This window comes from Pelobates fuscus, chromosome 11 (assembly GCF_036172605.1).
Source record: "Pelobates fuscus isolate aPelFus1 chromosome 11, aPelFus1.pri, whole genome shotgun sequence".
Classification (NCBI taxonomy): domain Eukaryota; kingdom Metazoa; phylum Chordata; class Amphibia; order Anura; family Pelobatidae; genus Pelobates; species Pelobates fuscus.
In genome coordinates, this window is record NC_086327.1 from 131,361,018 (window position 1) to 131,384,861 (window position 23,844).

Genomic DNA, 23,844 nt, shown 5'->3' on the forward strand with positions numbered 1-23,844 from the left:
TTGTGCAGCTAGCCATCCATGTTGTGATAATCTTTCCATGCTTATACTGATATTAAACGTTTTAAATCCAAGGACATATTGTAAATCTTTCCGTTTTCTTTCAGTCCTGCTGTCTGCACCAGAAGCTCTGAAACTCATCAGTGAAAATGACCATATCTTACTTTATTGGAAGAGTTTGGCTTTAAAGGAAAAGATGTTTAACGAAAGCAGAGTAAGTGTTCCTGGATGAGAGTTTCTTGATCTGTCTGCACGGTTTTCCACCATTTTTTGCCTGATCAGGTAGTTCAGTTAATATATTGGTTTCAAAGTCTGACGCCTGCAGGAATATTTACTAAATAGAGATTTCAAAGTCATTTCAAACTGAACTGGAAAAATTCTCCAAATCTGCTGTGCTTGGAGTTTGGATGTTTTTACCCATTTTACCCGCCAATGGCTTCTGCTAAGGAGGTGTGTAGACCATGAACAAGCAGCTCAGCTAGGATGTCATTAGGCACAACTTCTGCCTTAACACCACTTCATACATTTTTCTCCATGCCCCACTTCGAGGTTGCTGAGCAGGGAGGAAAATAGGCCAATTGTGCTACTGGTTATTGCAAGCACCTTGACCTTCTCAGGGATTTGAAGTTGTTATGGTACTTGGAGTATGTATGTTCAGTGCCTCCATTTTGAATTGCCGCACTCACATCCTCAAAGGTCTCTGCTGTCCGGAGTGTATCTACCCCTCAGACAGTGTCGTTAGCCAACCCAGAATAAGAGTTCCAGGCTGGATAATGTTAACTATTTGGCATCTGTTGTCGGCACCAAACAACCAGTGGCGGCATGGCCCTCCCCCTGGGACGAACCTGCACCTGCTGTGAGGATTGAGCTGAGGGAGAACTTCGAGCAGGTCATTTCGTTACACAATGAAATATAGAGATAGACGAGGTTAACGATTTGATGTTAATTTGTAAAACTTGCCCCAGGTCCTCCTGAGATTCACGTTTGCCTCTAGTTGAGGACATTTTCCTTTAAATCCTAGAGCAGTTTTTGGAGTTCTGATTGAACTGAATGTCATCTTTTCATGTTATAGGGTTACGAAATACACATGTTTGACAGCGCCAGTAACTTGACCACATGCCTGGGAAATACAACCGATAACGTCTTCAAAATTTCCAACTTGAAGATGGGTCATAATTACACCTTCTCTGTTCAAGCTAGATGCCTGTATGGTGGGCAGATCTGTGGTGAGCCAGCTGTTCTTCTCTTCAATGAGCTCGGCGCCGGTAAGATCTAATTTCTAATTCATGTATACACATATAAACCTATGTGGAGGGGAGGAGGAGAAAAACACACACACACACCCCACTCCACGTTGAGGTAGCTGAGTAAGCAGGAAGGAAAATGGGACAATTGTGCTATTGGTTATTAATACATACACACACTGGCACACAGAGATACAAACATACCTACACAGGCACATACACACTTTGTCACACATACAAACATATACCCACAAGCACACCCTGGCAGACACAGAGATACATACTGACACTCTCAGATACACACCCTGGCACACACAGAGACACATACTGACACTCACAGATACACACACAGATATACATACATACTGGCGCACAGATATACACACACTAGCACATCTTCACGCACACACACACAGATACATACCTAATTATACACACTGGCATACACGGATACACCTCCCCCCCCCCCCCCGCTTCCATACCTTCTGGTTGCAGGGAGATGACTTCCTGGGTCTGGCTTGCGCTGATGCGAGTCTGCAGCTGACTGCCTGCTGTGCTCCCTCTTTAGCAATCATACCCATTGGGTAGCCCTTCATGATTGGGCCACCCGATGGTCCCCCAAGGCATGCGGGGCCCCAGGGGGACTGCTTCGGCCTTGGTTCTGCCACTGATTGATGTTACTCCTGCATGCTGGAGGGTGAGTATGGGCTGAGGGGAGGACAGGAGCTGGCTTTGGCTGTCTAGTATCAGCATGCTGTGCGCTCTGACGCCAGACACCAATTCTTCACATAATTCACATTGACCACCCTTGTTCCAGCCTGCTAGTGACACCCCAGTGATGCTGCCAGTAGGGAGTTACACCTGCAGCAGAAGAGGGGTCAATCTCCATATGTGCAGCATTTCATAGCAAAAGACTGCACACATAGACTCCAGGCACCATCACCATTATCACAATGGTCATGGAGCCTAGAAGGTCCCCTTTTACAAAGGGCAAGCTTTGACTCATAGATTTGATTTTCATTGGCATAGTGTGTTGTATAGCTTTGTGCCCTATCTACCAATCGAGCTGTGGGTATCTATATATATATATATATATATATATATATATATATCTATATCTATATCTATATATATATATATATATATCTCTCTTCTACATGCAAGACGTGTTTCGCGTTTCCCTGTGGCGTAACCTTAAATGTGCTAACAGTGTTTGTAGAAAACTGGAATAAGCTGTTGTCATTCATTGCTCAGCTTTAACTTAATAAACCTTAACCATCTGTTTTGCCAGCAGTGGATCCAGCTTCACCTCAGTCCGTGCAGTCCAGTGACGTGGCCGCCATCGTGGTACCAATTTTGTTTCTGCTCCTAGTGTCCATGGGTGTGGGCTTTGTCATATTGTACATGCGGCACAGGAGACTTCAGAACAGCTTCACTGCATTTGCAAACAGCCATTATAGCTCACGGCTTGGATCTGCCATCTTTTCATCTGGCGACGATATCGGTAAGAAACCTTTTGTGATTCATAAGCCGTGCTGGATGTCAACTTTGTAAATGACAGCAAAATCAATGCAATGCTTTTAGTTAGTGTAGTGAATTTCTCATTTACAGGGTTAAAAATGTGACAATATGCTTTGAAACTTTGGAATGAAAGTATTTTTAGGAGAATTCAGGTTCGTGAAATGTATGCAGAATAGAAACATTTTTGCTTTATTTGGGATAATTCTCACACACGGCCAATACAGCTACCTGGATGAAAGCAGCACAGAATCCCATGTAGTATTCCCTGAACTTGCCCCTGAACTTGCCTGTTTAGCAGCACTTTACTTTGAGAGCCATGTAAGCTCCAGTTCATTGCTGGAAGGGAAACACTGATTTGCAGACGCGACATTGAGGAGAAATGTCTCTTCTCTTTGTGAAGACTGGGTTATTCACTAAAATATGAACAGTCAAAATTCAAAGGGAATTTTAGATTGTAGACAAATAGCGACAAAAAAAATAACATTGGATTTGGAGTATTTTCCATTTTGGTCTAAAATTTGAAGGGTTTAAAATTTGAATTTTTTGACTGTTCATACTTTGTTCCAGGCTTATTATCTTAGGAATATTTTATCATATGAGCTGTACAGACGGACACGTGACAGCGTAAACCCTTATATTGATCTAACTTTAACATATCGCTGTTTTTATATTTGCAGGTGATGATGATGATGATGATTCACCCATGATCACCGGATTTTCAGACGACGTACCTATGGTTATAGCGTGAATCAAATTCATTATTGGGTTAAATCCAAATGATGTAAATATTTTTATTTCTGAAAGATAGTGTTTATTTTTTTTAATTTTTTTTTTTTTTTTAAGTTTAGATTTTTTTTTTCTCTTTCCTTTTTTCTTTTTCCAGATGCACTTTGAGTTGCAATGTTATTTTTATATATCGCAAAAAAAAAATGCAAACTTTGTGGTACTGAACTGTGAAATGCTAAATTATTCCCCCTCCCCCCCCCAACTGTCATTTTTATTTTAATCCTATTTTGACCCATTTGCCCCTGAAATGAAATTAAGTATGGTTCTGATTTTTAGTATGGATATTGTACTGGTAACGTGTGCCAATTTGGGACGGGTAATGAAAATCCAGAAAAGACCCCAGAACAGCAGCTTTCTATGGTGCCTTATTGGTTTAAAAAACCAAGACTTGTTCATCTCATGGATAGTCGATCTGTAGATCTATCCCATCTAGAACTTTCCAATAGGTGACGGGGCCACACAAGTCCAGTCATTTTCTATTGTTTTGCCAAACTGCTGATATGAGCCACAGCCAGGGGTGGGCAAGCATTGGCACCGGTGGGCCACTTTGGCTTCTGCAAGTGCCAGTAATTGTTCGTCCCCTGCCCACTACAGAATCTCTGCCAAAGCATTATTAGACTGTGTGTTCTCCGCAGAAAGTCAGGATTGAAGGGGTCAAAGTCTTGCTCTGTTTTTATGTTTGTAAAATATCTTCCCAGCAAAATGTTGCTTTTTTTTTTTTGCGATTTAAGTGACAGGATAGGATCCCAAACTCTGCCCTGAACCAAATCTTGTGCAGGCCTGTCATTCTCGCCACACATGCCCTAAGTGTGCTGGTTATGTTGCACACTTTCCATCCCATAACACGGTGCCTTTTTGGATTTTAATGGTGAACCCAAGAGAATGCGCAGACGCACATTGTGAGATTTGCAATAATTTGGGGATAGGAGTTCTTATTTCAGAAATCTCTCTAATCCCTTAGTTCTTGGCCTTGATGCTTGCCGTCATTCTCTGAACGGTTAATTTCTCCCAAATAGGAAAAGAAAAATAAGTGTGGTGTAATAGCTCACACACCAGAATGTGTTCTCTTGGCCTCTCAATCCCTCTGGGTGTACTGTGCTTCATTTACCGAGTCATGTGGTCAGTATGTGTCGCATGGATTACCGTACAGCAGAAATAATCACAAGAAATGACAAGGCTGTCCTCTTAATTTATGGCTTTGTCGTGACATTTGGTAAAATTACAATTCTCTATTTTCAGTGGGTAATATTTGTTTGTCTTCTCCCACTTATTATCTGAGGATGGTGGGAGCTGCAGTCCTCTATAGCTGACGTGCCTGCATTAGACCTTTTTGCATGGAGAATGTGTTTTTGCTTTTAATACTTCCTGCGCAGATGCTGAGAGTATCTGAGAAACCGTCATAGTTCAATCTATAACTGTATAACCGCCATGCAGATATGTATACTGGGAGTAAAACGCAGTTCCGTGTATATGTTTAACACATTTTAAAGCACTGTTAGTACACCAATAATTTAGGGTTGTTGTATATAAAGATTCAATTTTTTTCACTGATTTGCTTGAAACATGCAAATTAAATGATTCACTGCACTTTGTCCATACGCAGCTCTCGTGCTGTGAGGTCATTACGCACATTCTTCAGGGTTAGGCAGATTTTTGTAAAATTATCAGCTGTTTCTTACATTATTTTGCTGGCCCTTTATTGTCTCAGGGGCCAAAGCATTGTCCATCACTGAATGGACATTGGACATGAATGTGAAATTTGTTCAGGACCAAACTGTTGACTCTTGGTGTCGCTTGTGTTGTGCCATTTTGTCTGTGACTGTGATGGATGCAGAGTTCGATTAGAGTGACGGCCATGTCGTCTTTATCTGGTTTCAAGGTCTAATGGCATGTGATGTCCATGTTGGCCATCTACTATCAATAATAATAATAATAATAATAATACAACCTATAATATCTTTTCTTTTGCTTCTCCAGACGTTAAAATATGGTGTAAATGGTACAGAATCCCTGCTTCCTCTGCTGCTGATTTTTATTTTAGATTCAGTCCCCCCCCCACCCCCCCATCCTTTCTTTCTCCCCCGTCTCTGGATGTGTAATGTCAGCTATCTGTGTGCCTTGCGCTGCTCCTGCATTGTACTATAACCTTGCACGTAGCTCTGAATAGAAGCAGGACGGGTTGCAGACATGGGAGGTGAATGCAGTACCATTTGTTCCCCATAATCTCTCTACCTCTGTACATTCTATTCCATACAATATGGAGTATTTACAGAATTGTGATGGATTGGCCAGGGATATGCAAATTGTAGGTTAAAATGGCCAAATCAGAAAAGTGTCCAAGCTATTATTTTTCTATTTCAACTATTTTGAGCTAATATTTGCAATCAGATTTTTAATTCTCTCCAATTCCCTTTTAATGAATAAATTAACATTTATGAGAGAATTTGTTTCTGTGGCTTTAAATCCACTCTCCTCTGTATTCTGTGGTTTTGGATCTAACTTGCGGTCAGTCAGGCTGTGTGTCAAGAAGCCACCTAGAACTCGGCAAGTCAGGAGAGACCTGCGCACAGTCTCCAGGCCAGCCCCAGAAACACAGGGTATTCACTGAAGTGGGAATTGTCTGAAATAACCAAACTGTAAATAATTATTCAAGTCCCCTATGTTTGGAGTTTGGCTATCTTTACACTAACTTTAAATCCTTCTTGGGTTGAGACTTTAGTGACTAACCCGGTTTTTATTGTTCGCCAAACGATGTTTTTCATTCTAAGTGTGCGGTGTAATTGCAAGAAAGCCTACAGATCCAGTTAATTTATTTTGTAAATTACGATTGAACCCATTGGCTACCCCGGCAGCTTAGAAAACGCAATACTCTCTCTGTCCCATAACCGGTTAGAGGTGCAGGGCAAGTTTATTCTAATGATTTGTTTTTAACTGTTGTTTTTATATATTGTGGATTTTCCGCGGATCCAGTGATCAATTGTTGCCAATTGACATTGATTTTTGGATGCTAAAGGGATATTTTATTAAATGTACATGTTTGATTACAGTGTGAATGTTTACATCAAACGTTTAATGTTGTTAAATAAAAATAATCCACGGTCGATTTTTGGGAAAATGACATCCAAGAATGGAGTAATGTAGAACTGTGGCATTGACTTTATAAGAAAACGGCTTTAATTTGCCCTTTGATATATTTCAGCCACGCACACGTCCACTTTCACGCATTGCTAGTAAATTCTTTGCAGACCAATCATTCCGTGATTTTTTTTTTCTGTGTGTTTTTGTAAAATGTTGGGCATTCATGATTTGGCATTCATTCTACTTTTCTGGTGTTTTTGTTGGTTTTCTCATGTTTTATAAGTTTGGCATACATGATAAAAACGTTGTGTTTGCACAAACCTGGAAGACAATATATGCTTCAATTGTCAACCTTTTATTCTATTTAAAATAAATTGGTTTAAAACTGTCTGAATTTTTGTGGTTTCACTTATTACAAACTAGTTCTGACATCACTACTGTTCAATTATACGGCTATTACAGTCTAGTTCTGACATCACTCTCATAACTGTGTGCACAAATGAATTGTGCATTATGAGGGGAAGAAATGCCATCGAGAGACGACAAAAAAAAGAAGGAAGACTAAACCTCCAGAAGCCACTAATAGCAATATGTACACCTTATACATTACATGTTCTGACATACCGGGGAATGGGGGGGGTTACAATCAGGGTAACCATTCCTATTTTCAGCCTCTCACTTCCTAGGCCAGTAACAGACTTGAAGGTATAATATTTCTGTGAGTGTAGCTGCCCAGCCTCGGACAATCAGCCTTACAAACCTGTAGCCACTAGACTCCTGCATTACAGAATCCTGCCACTGGGGCTATTAGTGAAGGTGCTACATTATGAGGTCATAACATGATTTCACCATTACAGAATCCTGCCACTGGGACCATTAGTGAAGGTGCTACATTATGAGAACATGATCTCACCATTACAGGATCCTGACACTGGGGCCGTAAGTGAATGTGCTACATTATGAGGTCATAACATGATCTCACCATTACCGAATCCTGCCACTGGGGCTATTAGTGAATGTGCTACATTGTGAGGTCATAACATGATATCACCATTACCGAATCCTGCCACTGGGGCTATTAGTGAATGTGCTACATTGTGAGGTCATAACATGATCTCACCATTACAGAATACTGCCACTGGGTCATTCTTGAATGTGCTACATTATGAGGTCATAACATGATCTCACCATTACAGAATACTGCCACTGGGTCATTCTTGAATGTGCTACATTATGAGGTCATAACATGATCTCACCATTACAGAATCCTGCCACTGGGGCCATTAGTGAAGGTGCTACATTATGATATTGTAACATGATCTCACCATTACAGAATCCTGCCACTGGGGCTATTAGTGAATGTGTTGCATTATGAGGTCATAACATGATCTCACCATTACAGAATCCTGCCACTGGGGCCACTAGTGAAGGTGCTACATTATGAGATTGTAACATGATCTCACCATTACAGAATCCTGCCACTGGGACCATTCGTGAATGTGCTACAATATGGGGTCATCGTATGATTTCACGTGAAGGTGCTACATTATGATATCGTAACATGATCTCACCATTACCGAATGCTGCCACTGGGGCTATTAGTGAATGTGTTACATTATGAGGTCATAACATGATCTCACCATTACAGAATCCTACCACTGGGACCATTCGTGAATGTGCTACGTTATGGGGTCATCGCATGATTTCACCAATACAAAATCCTGCCACTGGGGCCATTCGTGAATGTGCTATATTATGAGGTCATAACATGATCTCACCATTACAGAATCCTGCCGCTGGGGCCATTCGTGAATGTGCTACATTGTGAGGTCATAACATGATCTCACCTTTACAGAATCCTACCGCTGGGACCATTAGTGAATGTGCTACATTATGAGGTCATAGCATGATTTCACCATTACAGAATCATGCCACTGGGGCAATTAGTGAATGTGTTACATTATGAGGTCATAGCATGATCTCACCATTACAGAATCCTGCCACTGGAGCTATTAGTGAAGGTGCTACATTATGAGGTCATAGCATGATTTCACCATTACAGAATCCTGCCACTGGGGCAATTAGTGAATGTGTTACATTATGAGGTCGTAGCATGATCTCACCATTACAGAATCCTGCCACTGGAGCTATTAGTGAAGGTGCTACATTATGAGGTCATAGCATGATCTCACCATTACAGAATCCTGCCACTGGGGCAATTAGTGAATGTGCTACGTTATGAGGTCATAACATGATCTCACCATTACAGAATCATGCCACTGGGGCAATTAGTGAATGTGTTACATTATGAGGTCATAGCATGATCTCACCATTACAGAATCCTGCCACTGGAGCTATTAGTGAAGGTGCTACATTATGAGGTCATAGCATGATCTCACCATTACAAAATCCTGCCACTGGGACCATTCATGAATGTGCTACGTTATGGGGTCATCGCATGATTTCACCATTACAAAATCCTGCCACTGGGGCCATTAGTGAAGGTGCTACATTATGAGGTCATAACATGATCTCACCATTACAGAATCCTGCCACTGGGGCCATTAGTGAATGTGTTACATTATGAGGTCATAGCATGATCTCACCATTACAGAATTCTGCCCCATGGCTCCTGAGACTGGATGTACAAAGTGAGGTTAGCATATGATGTCATGCTGCAGTGTTATGGATTCTGCCACGGGACTCCTGTGAGGGCTTTGTGAGATCAGCATATGATGTCACACTACGAATTTAGGTCAGCTATCCTGTGAGACCATTTTACCAGCTTTGCGCTGCAATATGTAAATTACAATAAATTGTGATCTAAAGTAAAGTCTCTCGTACCACATGACATGTAAATCCGCAGGAGGGGGCAAAGCTATCACCCCAGTATTCCCAAATATCATGGATGGAAACCGTTCAATAAAACCTATTCACCTTCACCCTGAACAAATGGCTTTAGCATGCTTAGCGCTGGTTTATGGAATATATACAACCACTGAGAGGGAAGGCTAGGACCGGCTGACATGTGGCAGCTATGTCTTAGGCTGTGTATGTTTTCTATATGTTCTACCCCCCTGGGATATTGGGTGCTGCGTCGTGTTGTTGGGGTCTCATTACTATGACCATTTCCTGCGATGACTTCACTGATTTTATTAACGCTTTGCATTCTCAGATAAATTCTGCGTTTTAGGGGAGGGGAAGGGTTTGCAAAAAAAAATGATTGTAATGATTCTGATGATGATTGAATAGATTACGGATTTATATATTAAATAAAGATCCTTTATGTAGTTTGCATAAAGCCAATAGTGTATCTGGGGGTACTGATACCCTGGTGTGATCTTTATATACAGCCTCTTTTAAAGCGGACGACCCTAAATTTAGATGTGCCTTTACGTTGCTGTTGGATAATGTAGATTTAATATGGATTGAGGAGGTAGGGACAGTGAAAGGTGTACTGGGAATTGGCGGTATAAATGCATTAGACTAACATTAGCCAAATAGAAGAAATGTTTTTCAATTTGTATATTTTGTAACAGTAATCCACATGTTAAGTAATAAATGTCATTGTGTTTTGTCATTATCCCTGCTCTTTTACAAATTACATTTGCTGTTTGTAGTTTTCATATTTTGTTACATTTTATCTCTTCTCCTTGTGTACCACCCCCCCGCCTCCCCCCCCCCATTCTCGCCGTGGTTAGCCCCCCCGCCCCCACCCCGTTTATTCTTTTTCTTTGATCCTTTCATACGCCTCCTGATTGTTCTCGGTCTTTTCTTCTGTTTTCTCCTTTATCCCCGGTTTGTGTATCTGAACGCCCCGTCTTCCTGCCACATGGACTAATCAATGTTCCCTTCCTATAAAGCATATGGCTGCCTGCACCAGTCTGTTCAATATCCCTGCACTAATGAAGCATTGCGTAGAATAGGACAGACGGCAGCAAGCTATCCCTGTGTTTGCCGAGTGCCGCAGCTCTCGGTGACACTGCGAATACATTGTCTCCCTGCGCCTCCTGCTGATGCTATAGGATTGGTTTATGGAGGAACACAGACTCTCCAATCACATCCAGCGTTCCGATTCATGTCTTAGCAACAAGCCGACACCTGAAACATTACATCAGAAATAATGGCCGAGCAGCAACAAGGGCCAAGATTTCTTTTTTCTTTCCCTCCTCAGTCTGCGGCAAGGTTCATTTAAGGTGCCTGAGTCTCCAGTCTTAAAGCAACAGCGCTGCTTGCTCTCTCCACATATACGGTGATACTGCACAGTGCACACAGCATGTACACCCTATCTGTATGTGTATATATTGGCACACCCACACACTCTAGACCAAGGATAGGCAACCTTCGGCACTCCATATGTTTTGGACTACATCTCCCATAATGCTCTTACACCCATAATGCTGGCAAAGCATCATGGGGGGTGTAGTCCAAAACATCTGGAGTACCGAAGGTTGCCAATGCCTGCTCTAGACTGTACATGTGTGCAACTTTATCTGTGCCTGCACACGCCAACGGTACATGTGTGTAACGGTATCAGCCAGTAAGTGTATGTACAGACTGTAGACTTATGCGTGGCAAAAAAACAACTTGATTTGGGGTGTTACAGTTTAAACAAATTGTAGGAAAATCAACTGGCACGAAACCAAGAAAGCACAAAAACTGGCCAATTCGATATTGTATGTCATTGTGACTATATTATGTATATATTTTAGAGTACACTGATAGGACTAGTGGTTTCACAGAGTACGTGAGAATTGGCTATAGAGAAAAACAGTAGCAGTAAAATAACTAAAATATATAAATTATTGTATATTATTTTTAATGTAATCACAGTTCGCTTAAAATCAAATGCACGTTTAACCGATTACACACATGTACAGTTAGTCTGGGTGAGGATTATTAAATGTCGTTTTGCAGTTGTAAGGTCACTCTAAGTCCCATTAGCGCAGTGTCCTGCAGTGACAGTCTGATTGCAACTCGCCTTAGAACTGCAGCCATTTGTAAGATCACAAAGCTGTAAACCAACCCCAGAGCTGACAGTCAGACAGCAGGAATGCTCAAAACCATGAGCCAGGGTTTGTGTGAATTGATACAATATATACTGCAGACACTATCTGTTCACTGAGCTGTTACTCATATTAGAGATGAGATCAAACGCAGTACATCGAAATGGGAGCTTCCCAAATGATGGACATTTTAGAGGAAAACTGATCTCTTGTTAAATAAGAGACCTGTGTGTAACGGACCGTTTCAGCATAAAGGGGGAAAAATCCGTTTAGGCGATAATCCCCTTTTCTAGAGACAGGCACAGCTACTGCAGAACATCAGAACTCACGAGTTGGATACGAAATAACACTCCGAACTGGAACAGCTGAACAAGAAAAGCATACAATCGGCTTACACTCTTGGCAGTCAGCTTACAATCCAATCCCCCCCAAGAACGAGACGACACTTCATTTTGAGGGTTAAGCAGGAACTCTAGACTGGGACACCCAGTCTGGCTTTTATTACCAACAAGTACATACAGGACACTCCCAGGGGGAGGATGAAATTAACCAATCACATGGATGTACCTCCCACACATTTCCTCCCCTTAGATTAGCACTTAACATAATTAACAGGGACACATAATACACTACATGGATTGCCAATTACCTGTTTGCAACATTGTTGCAAACGGTAATTGGAGGCACACTTAGTCCTGGGTGGTCTGGTTGTTCGGTAGTTTCCTCCATACAATGAATGGAGTGATTCTACCGAACAATCAGATGAATGCTGTACACATATATAACCCAGGTTAACTGCATACAAAAATACATACATGACATGAAAGTATTAAAGGCAGGATTACTGTACTACGCTCCACAGTCTTTAAAGGTACAGTAGTCCCAAAAGTTCCAATATGTCCATCGCTGCTTTTAAAGGGCCAGCAGCAGCAATACAAATTGTTACATGCCCAAATATAGTCTTTAAAGCGCAATATGTCCAGGGGCCATAGTCAGCGGGCAGGAGGCTAGCAGCCAGGCTTCTCCAGCCCACAGTGGCGAAGTTGGTTTCGCCACAATTCTCCCCTTTACCAATTAGACTAACAGGGTATCTGACCTCCTGCCGGTCAGTGCCCTGGTTAGTCCAGCAACCCACCCACAGAACCGAAGTAGTAGAGCAGCCCACCCATAATAAACAGTTACCACACCTGTGTGAGGGAGAATTTTGTCCAAGTTCAGGTGTCTCCCCACGGCTGGGCGAGAGACTGATAGGCTGCCTTGGTGGGTTGCTGAGGGGGCAGAGACCAGCGGTACTCTGTCCTGTTGCCAGCACTACCACGGGAGTAGTCTGGTGGGAGTCTGGCTGCTGGAGACCGACTGTCTCCCCTTTAGATATATCGCTCTGTGGCTGGGGGACAGGACCGACCGTCCCTACCCCTGGGGCTGTAAGTGCAGAGACTACGGTCCCATCTGCACAGATGTGGGGCTTAACATCTCCCCTTGGTGGGTTAGGCTGCCGCTGGAGAGAGGGTGTAACAAGCTCCTCTCTCTGGACGGTAAACTGCCGCTGGGGAGGGGGTTTAGCAGGCTCCTCTCCCTGCCACTCTCTCTGCTGGTGGAAAGGGGGACCAGCTGTCTCCCCTTTCATTCTCTTGTCCGGCTGCTGGGGTGCGAGACTGACTGTCTCTGCTCCCTGCAGGACACACTGCCGCTGGGGAGGATGGACGACACCATCAGCTCCCTGGGGTACACACTGCCGCTGGGGAGGGAGGACGCTGCTCTCCTCTCCCTTCACTTCACACTGCCTTCTTGGCATATCACGTTGCTGCTGGGGGGCAGGAACAACAACCTCTGCCCCCTGTAACTCAGCCTGCCGCTGGGGAGGAAGGACTGCACCTTCGGCTCCCTTGGACACACACAGCTGCTGGGGAGGATGGACGACACCATCAGCTCCCTGGGGCACACATTGCCGCTGGGGAGGGAGGACGCTGCTCTCCTCTCCCTTCACTTCACACTGCCTTCTTGGCATATCACTTTGCTGCTGGGGGGCAGGAACAACAACCTCTGCCCCCTGTAACTCAGCCTGCCGCTGGGGAGGAAGGACGGCACCTTCGGCTCCCTTGGACACACACGGCTGCTGGGGAGGATGGACGACACCATCAGCTCCCTGGGGCACACATTGCCGCTGGGGAGGGAGGACGCTGCTCTCCTCTCCCTTCACTTCACACTGCCCTCTTGGCATATCACGTTGCTGCTGGGGGGCAGGAACAACAACCTCTGCCCCCTGTAACTCAGCCTGCCGCTGGGGAGGAAGGACTGCACCTTCGGCTCCCTTGGACACACACGGCTGCTGGGGAGGATGGACGACACCATCAGCTCCCTGGGCCACACATTGCCGCTGGGGAGGGAGGTCTGCAAACCCCCTGGCCCACTCTGATTCCCGCGGCAAGTACTCTCGCACTGCTTTCTTCACACACTGTATTAGCTCCTCTGAGAGGTTGGGTCCGCATATAGCCAGCACCGCGGTGACCTCTCTGTCATACGCCTCTTGAGTGTAGCTGGGTGCCATGCTTGCTCTGCTGCAGTTGGTTCCTTGTAGATAGGGGCGCTGTACGGGTACTGGCGTTGCCCTCACTTTGTAATCCAGGAATGGTGTTGTCTGTAGCTGTCCCTCTGGTTGTAGGAACGATCCCGCCGCTTGCCACCAATTGTAACGGACCGTTTCAGCATAAAGGGGGAAAAATCCGTTTAGGCGATAATCCCCTTTTCTAGAGACAGGCACAGCTACTGCAGAACATCAGAACTCACGAGTTGGATACGAAATAACACTCCGAACTGGAACAGCTGAACAAGAAAAGCATACAATCGGCTTACACTCTTGGCAGTCAGCTTACAATCCAATCCCCCCCAAGAACGAGACGACACTTCATTTTGAGGGTTAAGCAGGAACTCTAGACTGGGACACCCAGTCTGGCTTTTATTACCAACAAGTACATACAGGACACTCCCAGGGGGAGGATGAAATTAACCAATCACATGGATGTACCTCCCACACATTTCCTCCCCTTAGATTAGCACTTAACATAATTAACAGGGACACATAATACACTACATGGATTGCCAATTACCTGTTTGCAACATTGTTGCAAACGGTAATTGGAGGCACACTTAGTCCTGGGTGGTCTGGTTGTTCGGTAGTTTCCTCCATACAATGAATGGAGTGATTCTACCGAACAATCAGATGAATGCTGTACACATATATAACCCAGGTTAACTGCATACAAAAATACATACATGACATGAAAGTATTAAAGGCAGGATTACTGTACTACGCTCCACAGTCTTTAAAGGTACAGTAGTCCCAAAAGTTCCAATATGTCCATCGCTGCTTTTAAAGGGCCAGCAGCAGCAATACAAATTGTTACATGCCCAAATATAGTCTTTAAAGCGCAATATGTCCAGGGGCCATAGTCAGCGGGCAGGAGGCTAGCAGCCAGGCTTCTCCAGCCCACAGTGGCGAAGTTGGTTTCGCCACACTGTGTTTCACACTCTGTAGAGAAATTGACACCAATGGGTTAATTAGTGCATTGCTTGTGAGTTTACCAGCAAATATTGGAGATGTAAACATTGTAAACATAACGTAACGTCAGACACGTTAAATAGTGAATAAATTATTCTCTAAGGGGAGGGGGTATCATCACTTATATATCACCGATATATTCCCGCACTTAACAATTTAACACTGCAGTTCTAAAATGACCAAAGTTACTGACACAAAATAATGTTAATTTAGTATCAATTTAACAAGCTAGGAAACCGCTATAAGGATGAGCACATGGTGAGAGAGGTGGATTAATCAATAATAAACCAAACATAGCTGGCTTTATTTTCTAAACAGTTAAAGTAATATTCTAAAACAAGTTTAGCTTAATAAAGGAGTTTTGGTGTATTGTTCATGTCCCTGCAGTCTCACTGCTAAATTATCTGCTATTTAGGTGTGCAATCCCTTTATTTATGTAGCCCTAGTCATACCTCCCCTGGCTGAGACTCGCACATCCTTCCTACCTGTCATAGATTTTTTTTTTTTTTTTTTTACCTCTTCCTTTAAAACCTTATAGATACTATTATTAACTAGAGATGTCGCGAACATAACATTTTCCGTTCGCGAACGGCGAACGCAAATTTCCGCAAATGTTTGAGAACGGGCGAACCGCCATAGACTTCAATAGGCAGGCGAATTTTAAAACCCACAGGGTCTCTTTCTGGCCACAATAGTGATGGAAAAGTTATTTCAAGGGGACTAACACCTGGACTGTGGCATGCCAGAGGGGGATCCATGGCAAAACTCCCATGGAAAATTACATAGTTGATGCAGAGTCTGGTTTTAATCCATGAAGGGCATAAATCACCTAACATTCCTAAATTGTTTGGAATAACGTGCTTTAAAATATCAGGTATGATGTTGTATCGATCAGGTAGTGTAAGGGTTACGCCCGCTTCACAGTGACAGACCAAACTCCCTGTTTAACGCACCGCAAACAACCACAAACAGTCCATTTGCACAACCGCAAACTCCCCATTTGCACAAGGTTGGATACCAAGCTAGCCATGTCCCGTTCCTTGTCCTCACTGATGTCATTGAAGGTCTCTTCCTCCACCCAGCCACGTACAACACCAAGGGTCCCCGAAAGGTGACAACAAGCCCCCTGGGACGCCTGCTGTGTTTGGTCTTTCACCTCCTCAAAGCCACCTTCCTCCTCTAACTCCTCTTCTTCAGACACCTCTCTCTGCGTTGCCTCTCTCTGAGTTATTATAAGGTGTGTTAAGTTAAGCGGCAGGTGGGCGAGTGGTAACCTGAGAGGTGCCCGAAGCTAAGCTGGAGGAGGATGGTGCGTCAAGGTTCCGAGCGGAAGCTGTAGAAGATTGGGTGTCCTGTGTTAACCAGTCAACTATGTCCTCAGAACTTTTCGAGTTCAGGGTACGTGGCCTCTGAACACTGGGCATTATTCTAGGGCCAAAGGGAATCACAGCTCCAAGACGGTCCCTGCGGGGTGGCCTGCCTCTGCCTGTCCTTTTTTTTTTTTTTCAATTAGTGGTACTATGCGTGCAAGCTACTGTGACAACAGATAGGAGTGGCACTGTGCACTGGCAGAAGTTTGCAGAGTAGACACTGTAGGCCTGACACACGCTTGCAGACAACTAACTGCTATTCAATCTATTACAGTCAAAATTTTATTTATTTTTTTAATGTACACTACTGTTACACCAGATATGAGTTGCACTGGTGTGACACTGTGCCCTGGCAGGCCCTGAAATGCACACGTGTGAAGGAAACTGACTGCTATTATATTACAGTCAAAAAAGTTTTTGGTTTTTTTTAAATGCAAGCTATTGTGACACCAGATATGACTGGTGGCACTGGGCAAGAGGGCACAGTATACGCTGTGAGCCTCACACACACGCTGGCAGGCAGGCAACTGCAATTAGATTACACAGGGAAAAAAAAAAGCAGACTGATCTTCTAGCCCTAAAAAGGGCTTTTTGGGGTGCTGTCCTTACAGCAGAGAAACAGATGAGTCCTTCAGGACTGTAGTGGACACTGAATACACTAGCCTAGCTATCGATTTCCCTATTAAATCAGCAGCAGCTACACTGTCCCTCCTCTCACTAAGAATGCAGCTTCCGGGGGGCGGGGCCTAGCTGTCATGGAGGAAAGACTCACTTCGTGTGAGCTCCCTCAATATCTCACTTCAAGCAGCTATCAACAAGCGAATTTCACCCCAGAAGGGGATGACCTAGCAATGTTGCTCCTACCTGACCGACCCGACATGCTTAATAGCGGTCAGCAACTCGACAGAGTCTTACTTACCTCCGCGTGGCAAGTGTGGCCTGGTGCTCACCGGGCGGGAGAGGCAGCCGATATCCCGATCCTGGGATGCCCAGGAGCAGCTACTTCTCGGCAGGAGCTCAGTTACCCCCCCCCCCCCCCCCACTCAGACCGGTGGGGGTTATCCCGGTCCACCCCTGAGAGGCTGTCTGGAGCTAATGGACGCACAGAGCACAGCCACCCAGGCTGACATACTCATCTGCGACTCTCCCAATATGGCGGCAGCCGCGTGTCCTCCTGGAACCAGCAAAGCATGGCAGGATATTGAGTCTAAGCTGGACAGACTTTTTAATCAATTTTGGAAGCAAATAACAAGCAGGAAGCCCCAACAAGCTCCACCACAGCCCCAACAAGCTCCACCACCGCTAAGCAAAGCAGTCCCCATTAAAATCCACCAACGCAAAAGGCGTCGAAGACGGGACCGGAGGCACAAACAGAAATGCAGAGCCTGCCCCACGTCAAGCACTCACCTCCACCTTAAGCCACCACAATCCCGCACCAGACGTGAAGCACCACCGGGACAGATCCGACCACCCGACAAAACAAGCTTCCACCACCTCAAGCCGCGAACCCGGCACTAGGCATGTGCATGGGAAAAAATATTCGGTTCGGTTCGGCATTCCGAAATTCGGGATTTTCACAATTCAGGACTTTGGCAATTCGGCACTTTGACACTTCGGAACTTCGGCATTTCGGAATTTCAGGACTTTGGCACCTCGGGACTCGGGACTGATTCCCACGGTATCAGGGAGTTATCTACCAAAAGGCTGAAAGACCTAAATTGGTCTTTCAGACAAATTTACTAATACTAAGTAAAAATTACTTCGTTTTAGGAAATTTTGCCCCTACTCGCTATACCGCGAGTAGGGGCATGTCTAGTAAACAGTGAGCAGCCTGTGACTGCTCATTGTTTTAAAAAAAAAAAAATAGTGCCCCCCCCCCGGCCCCCACCCCTGAGCGGCGGGTGAGGTCCCTAAATACTAATAAGGGGGGGGCCTAATGTCCCCCCCTGGCCCCCACCCCTGAGCGGCGGGTGGGGGTCCTAAAAACTAATAAGGGGGGGACCTAATGTCTTCCCCCCTGGCCCCCAACCCTGAGCGATGGGTGGGGACCCTAAACTAGAATAAGGGGGTGGACCTAGTGTCCTCCCCCCTGGCCCCCACCCCTGAGCGGTGGGTGGGGGCCCTAAACAAGAATAAGGGGGGGACCTAGTGTCCTCCCCCCCGGGCCCCCACCCCTCAGCGGCGGGTGGGAGCCCTAAATACTAATAAGGGGGAGGGACCTAATGTCCTCCCCCCTGGCCCCCACCCCTGAGCGGTGGGTGGGGGCCCTAAATTGTAATAAGGGGGGGGCCTAGTGTCCTCCCCCCTGGCCCCCCCCCTCAGTGGCGGGTGGGGGCCCTAAATACTAATAAGGGGGGGGACCTAAGGTCCTCCCCCCTGGCCCCCACCTCTGAGCGGCGGGTGGGGGCCCTAAAAAAATATCCCCCCCAGGTGACTAGGGGTCCCCAAACCCCTAGTCACCCCCTCCCCCCCCAATAAAACTGATCCCCCTACCTACCCCCCTCACCCTAAAAACTAATGAGGGGGGACCTTTAACTAAGTACCTGTAAAAAAATAAATAAAACTTACCATTCGATGTTTTCTTTTCCGCCCCAAAAAAGGCCAAAAAAAAAAACCATAATAACCGACGCAATTATAAAAAAGCAAAAAAAAATAATCCATCTTCACCCATGGAGGGCTCCGCGCAGACTGAGCTCTGCAGGGCGGGGCAAGGCTTTTAAAGCCTTGCCCCGCCCTGCAATTAGGCTCAGAGCACTCTGATTGGGTTTAAGCCATCCAATCAGAGTGCTCTGACAGGTAAATGAAGAGACTGACAGGTAAGTCTCTACATTTACCTGTCACAGCACTCTGGTTGGTTTGAAATCCACCAATCAGAGTGCTCTGTGTCATTTTACACAGCGTGGGACACTAGGTTCCCCCCCCTTATTTTACTGTAGGGCCCCCACCCACCGCTCAGGGGTGGGGGCCAGGGGGGAGTACATTAGGTCCCCCCCCCCTTATTCTGATTTAGGGCCCCCACCCACCGCTCAGGGGTGGGAGCGCCGGGGGAGGACAATAGGTCCCCCCCCATTATTTTACATTAGGGCCCCCACCCGACGCTCAGGGCCTTCTCGCGGTATAGCGAGTAGGGGCATAATTTACTACTACTAAGTAATCTTTACTTAGTATTAGTAAATTTGGCTGAAAGACCAATTTAGGTCTTTCAGCCTTTTAGTAGATAGCTCCCTAATACCGTGGGAATTAGGGAGTTATCTACTTATTCATTCCTGTCATTAAACTGACTGGCCAAGTAACTTACATTTTATATGAATGTATGTTACTTGATTGTTGTAAGTGTTGCAAATGCTTACAGGTGAATCCTGGCTATGTTTGTATACTTTTTATTTAAAATTGTATACAATCTAACATTCTTCTTCTTTCACTGGGTAAGTATATTTGTACTTAGGCAATACTGTGCTTCGGAACTTCGGCACTTTGACACTTCGGAACTTCGGCAACTTCGGAACTTCGGCACTTTGACACTTCGGTAATTTCGGGACATCGACACTTCGGCAATTCGGCACTTCGGACATTCGGAAGTACCCGAATTGTCCGAAATTCATCCGAATTCCTATTCGGACCGAAACAAATTGCACATGTCTACCCAGCACTCAGCCAGAGACTTGCCTTTGTTGTTCCAGGTATCAGGGACTCCCAGGGTCTGCACATGGCGCCCAGAAGGGATCGGATGAGCACAAGCAGTAAACAGCAGCCTGCCAAGCATGTCCCACTATAGCCGATCCTCCACACCATGCCTTTGATCACATGAACTGCTCTCTGCACATTAACTAATCGTAAAGTAGCAAGCGTTTAAACATGTCATTATTTCACCTCCTAAAGAGTTTATTGTCGTTGTTCCTTACATGCCTTTACCTTAACCGTTCATGTATTATGTTATTCACTAGTCTCATCTCATGGGGCGACTCACACTTGATTTAGAACTAGTGATGGAGCTGCTGATATAAATACACAGTTAATAACGTGTAAGCTACACCCTAAACATGACAGCCATCTTTCACAACAATGTACTGCTATATACTCATACCCTCAGTGCAACTAGCCATGATATACGCACGTTCAGCCTAGCATGCTCAAATATAACACTTCTGTCTAAAAAAAAAAAAAATTATACAAAAAAGAAAAAAAAATGCAGCTTCCGAATGAATCTAAAATGGATGCTGTCCAGGAGGTGGGAGGGTCTGGGAGGGAGGGTCTTCTGCTGATTGGCTGGAATGTGTCTGCTGACTGTGAGGTACAGGGTCAAAGTTTATTCAATGATGACGAATAGGGGGCGGACCGAACATCGCATATGTTCGCCATCCGTGGCGAACGCGAACAAGCTATGTTCGCCAGGAACTATTCGCCAGCGAACTATTCGGGACATCTCTATTATTAACATAAAGAAAATGGAAGGAAGAAAGAGAGAGAGATGGAGCCCTACAAGTTACAACCCCTCCTAGACGGGTGATAACCCCGGTAAAAATATGTAACTAGGACTGGTAAACCAAAAAATAAACAAAGTATTTAAAACTCAATATATTAATAAGTAGGCTAAAAAGTCCAAAATTGACCACACAACAAATATAAATAGTAATATATATTTTTACATACTTTTATATACATATTGTATGCTTTATTTAAGGGTTATTACATACTTTTAAATACAAGATCATGATACATTTTCTATTTTACATGTTTATATCGAATATTTATGGACTCTGCACGAAGTTGGCACCTTAAGAATCCACGATAGGAAAGCGCTTGAGTTGGAACGCAAGCCCTCTTACCAGCCTCTATGGCTATGGAACGCATACGTACCATGTGGTACGCAAACGTGACCACACGGCGGTGTGAAGTGAGGCTGGGAACGCACACTGAAAGTAAAGAGCAACACCTGTAACCTCTCACCACAGACAGGCTGATGGCATCCGTGGGAGGGCCATCGGTGTATTTATAAACGAAGCCAGGCAGCAAATGGAGATCAATTTACAGGAGACTGGACTTTTAATTGTAATTTTACCCCTGAGGAAGTCCAAAGTGTATCGGACGAAACGCGTAGGGTTGGGCTATTGTAGAGAGTTTCCTATTTACTGTTATACCTTTTTAGTTTATTTTGTTACTTTGTTAATTAATAAATTTAATTGCTAATCGAAGAAGTGATTTTTTTTCCTTCTACCGAATGAGACTGCCTAACCCACTCATTATTGTTTTCATTCAAGAATGGAAAATACTGATTAATAGACGTGACTAAATTGTGAAGATGATCTACAATTTATAATCAATTTTTTTTGTAAATATCTGTTTATTTCGACAATAGGTCCTCCTGTCATACTTTGTTTGTGTCAAGCATAACATAGTACAGCATAGTACACAACACGCAGGTCTTTGTCAATTAAGAGACGATCTACAATTTCATTGCAAAATTTCATCTTCAAATTCAATTTCTGACTCTTCAAGAACATCCTTAAGTGTTGGAAAAGAGTTCAAATTATTTTGCTCAACAGATGAGGTCCAAAACCTTACGAGACAGTGATTTTTTTTATCTCTTGCATAAAAAATTCTAATGTTTTTTTCCTTGGAGTGATAAACATACTTCCTTTAATTTTTAAGAAAGATGTTCTCACCAGTTGTATGAGTTTGTAAAGTTTCACACAGAAGCAAGTATTTTAATCCGTTTGTCAAAATTATATCTAACAAAAAACAACAAAATTTAAAGTCCTGCAACACCTGTGGACTCGTCGGCGTGAGTACCAATCACATTAATGCAGTCGAGAAATTAGTTCAGTATGGATGTCATCAGCAAGTTCATGAATACTGTGTTGTACTGTGTTGTTGGAAAGTGGCACAGCTTCAATTTTTTTTAACTTCTCAAAATACAAGACACTATTTATTTTGCACATGATTTTATTAGTGATTCCCCAATACTGTGTGCTTCTCCTGCAAGTGCTATGCGATAACTCACTCTGTAAGAAGCCTCTGTGGCTTTTTCATTAGCGTTTGCTCATAAACTGTGTAGTTTTCTCATACTCTTTTAGCTTTCGCTTTTAAAAAGGCAATGTCTTTATCTCTGTACGCTGCGTGGTTTTGCTCAAAATGACAACATAATTTAGCAGGTGCTAATGAACTGTTGTTTGTCAATATTTTATTGCAAAGTACGCATTGTGCTTCAGGACAATCTTCATTTCTGGCACTTGTGAATCCAAATGACAAGTAGCTATCATCATATTTTCTTTTCTTTCCTTGAGAAGAAGATTGGCTAGTATTGTGTGCTTTTCCTTTTTTTTTTTTTAATGACTTGTCACTTGTCTCTGCTATTTGAGGAACAGAAGATACAACTATTTCGGGCATGTTTTCTGGATTTTTAGTTGTATCTCTTTTTTCTCAGTTTCTCAAAGTGCCGAACAGCTAGAAGTAGTGATAATGTTTCTCTGACTAGCTCCCTGCTTTAACTAGCTTTCCAAATTCATGGTTGTTTATTGGTAAAAAAAAACTTGAACAAACACAGATCTTGCAGCCTGGCTACAAAGGATGCTGTTTTTTTTTATACAGCTCTTAGAATGAACTTAACTTAAGCAGGATTTTTGAGTCAGACTTAGAGCAAAAAGATTTGAACACTTTGAAACAGATCTCCCTACTTGACTTCAACAGATACTGTGTTATAAAGCTCTTAGAAAGATTTAACGTAAATGCCTCAGTCTTGGAGTAAAACGAGCACTTTAAGACAGATCTCACTACCTGACTGCAAAGTGTCCTTTTAAGTAAACCGGATGAAACTTGGAGATGATTGCGTATGAACAGTATTAAAAGGTTGTGTAAAGTAAAACAAGCTTATATCGGTAGCCTAGTATTCTATGGCAAGCCATTGACTTGAAACTGCAGAGTGTTGTACGAAATATGCGTGTCTGCTTATGGGTATACTGCTTGAACAAGTGGGTAGGATATGGATTCAGTTCACTAAGCTAGACTTAGTCGTGTGGTTGCATTGTAACATGCTCATCGTGTGTGGGTCAGGTAGAAGACAACAGAGAGTAACTAGTGCCTAAAATAACATATAATGACTCATAACTGGCTACGCTGAATGTTATGTACACTGTAGTCTGGAGTCTTATTGATAATGCATTCTGCTCCCTTAGCGTTATAGTCCCGGTTGTGTCAGACAGCATGTCTAGGGTAGAATAATGGCTCATTAATACGGTGGAGAGAGTGCTGGAGGCTCGATGCAGTGGGATTCTTTTATCCAATAC

General features: G+C 43.9%; 1 protein-coding gene across 3 annotated transcripts in view; it reads left to right on the forward strand.

Moving 5' to 3' along the window:
• The window catches only part of SORL1 (sortilin related receptor 1), a 90,713-nt gene extending 84,088 nt beyond the window's left edge, over positions 1 to 6,625 (forward strand). The window contains exons 45-48 of one of the 3 annotated variants that reach the window (XM_063436228.1): positions 105 to 211; positions 1,070 to 1,262; positions 2,533 to 2,746; positions 3,444 to 6,625. In XM_063436228.1, the coding sequence (XP_063292298.1) occupies positions 105 to 211; positions 1,070 to 1,262; positions 2,533 to 2,746; positions 3,444 to 3,510 (581 nt within the window). In that variant the 3' untranslated portion in view covers positions 3,511 to 6,625. Of the gene's footprint in view, positions 1 to 104; positions 212 to 1,069; positions 1,263 to 2,532; positions 2,747 to 3,439 lie in introns of all 3 variants that reach the window. The other 2 variants (XM_063436226.1, XM_063436227.1) reach the window with 2 other exon arrangements.
• The last annotated feature ends 17,219 nt before the right edge of the window (positions 6,626 to 23,844 follow it).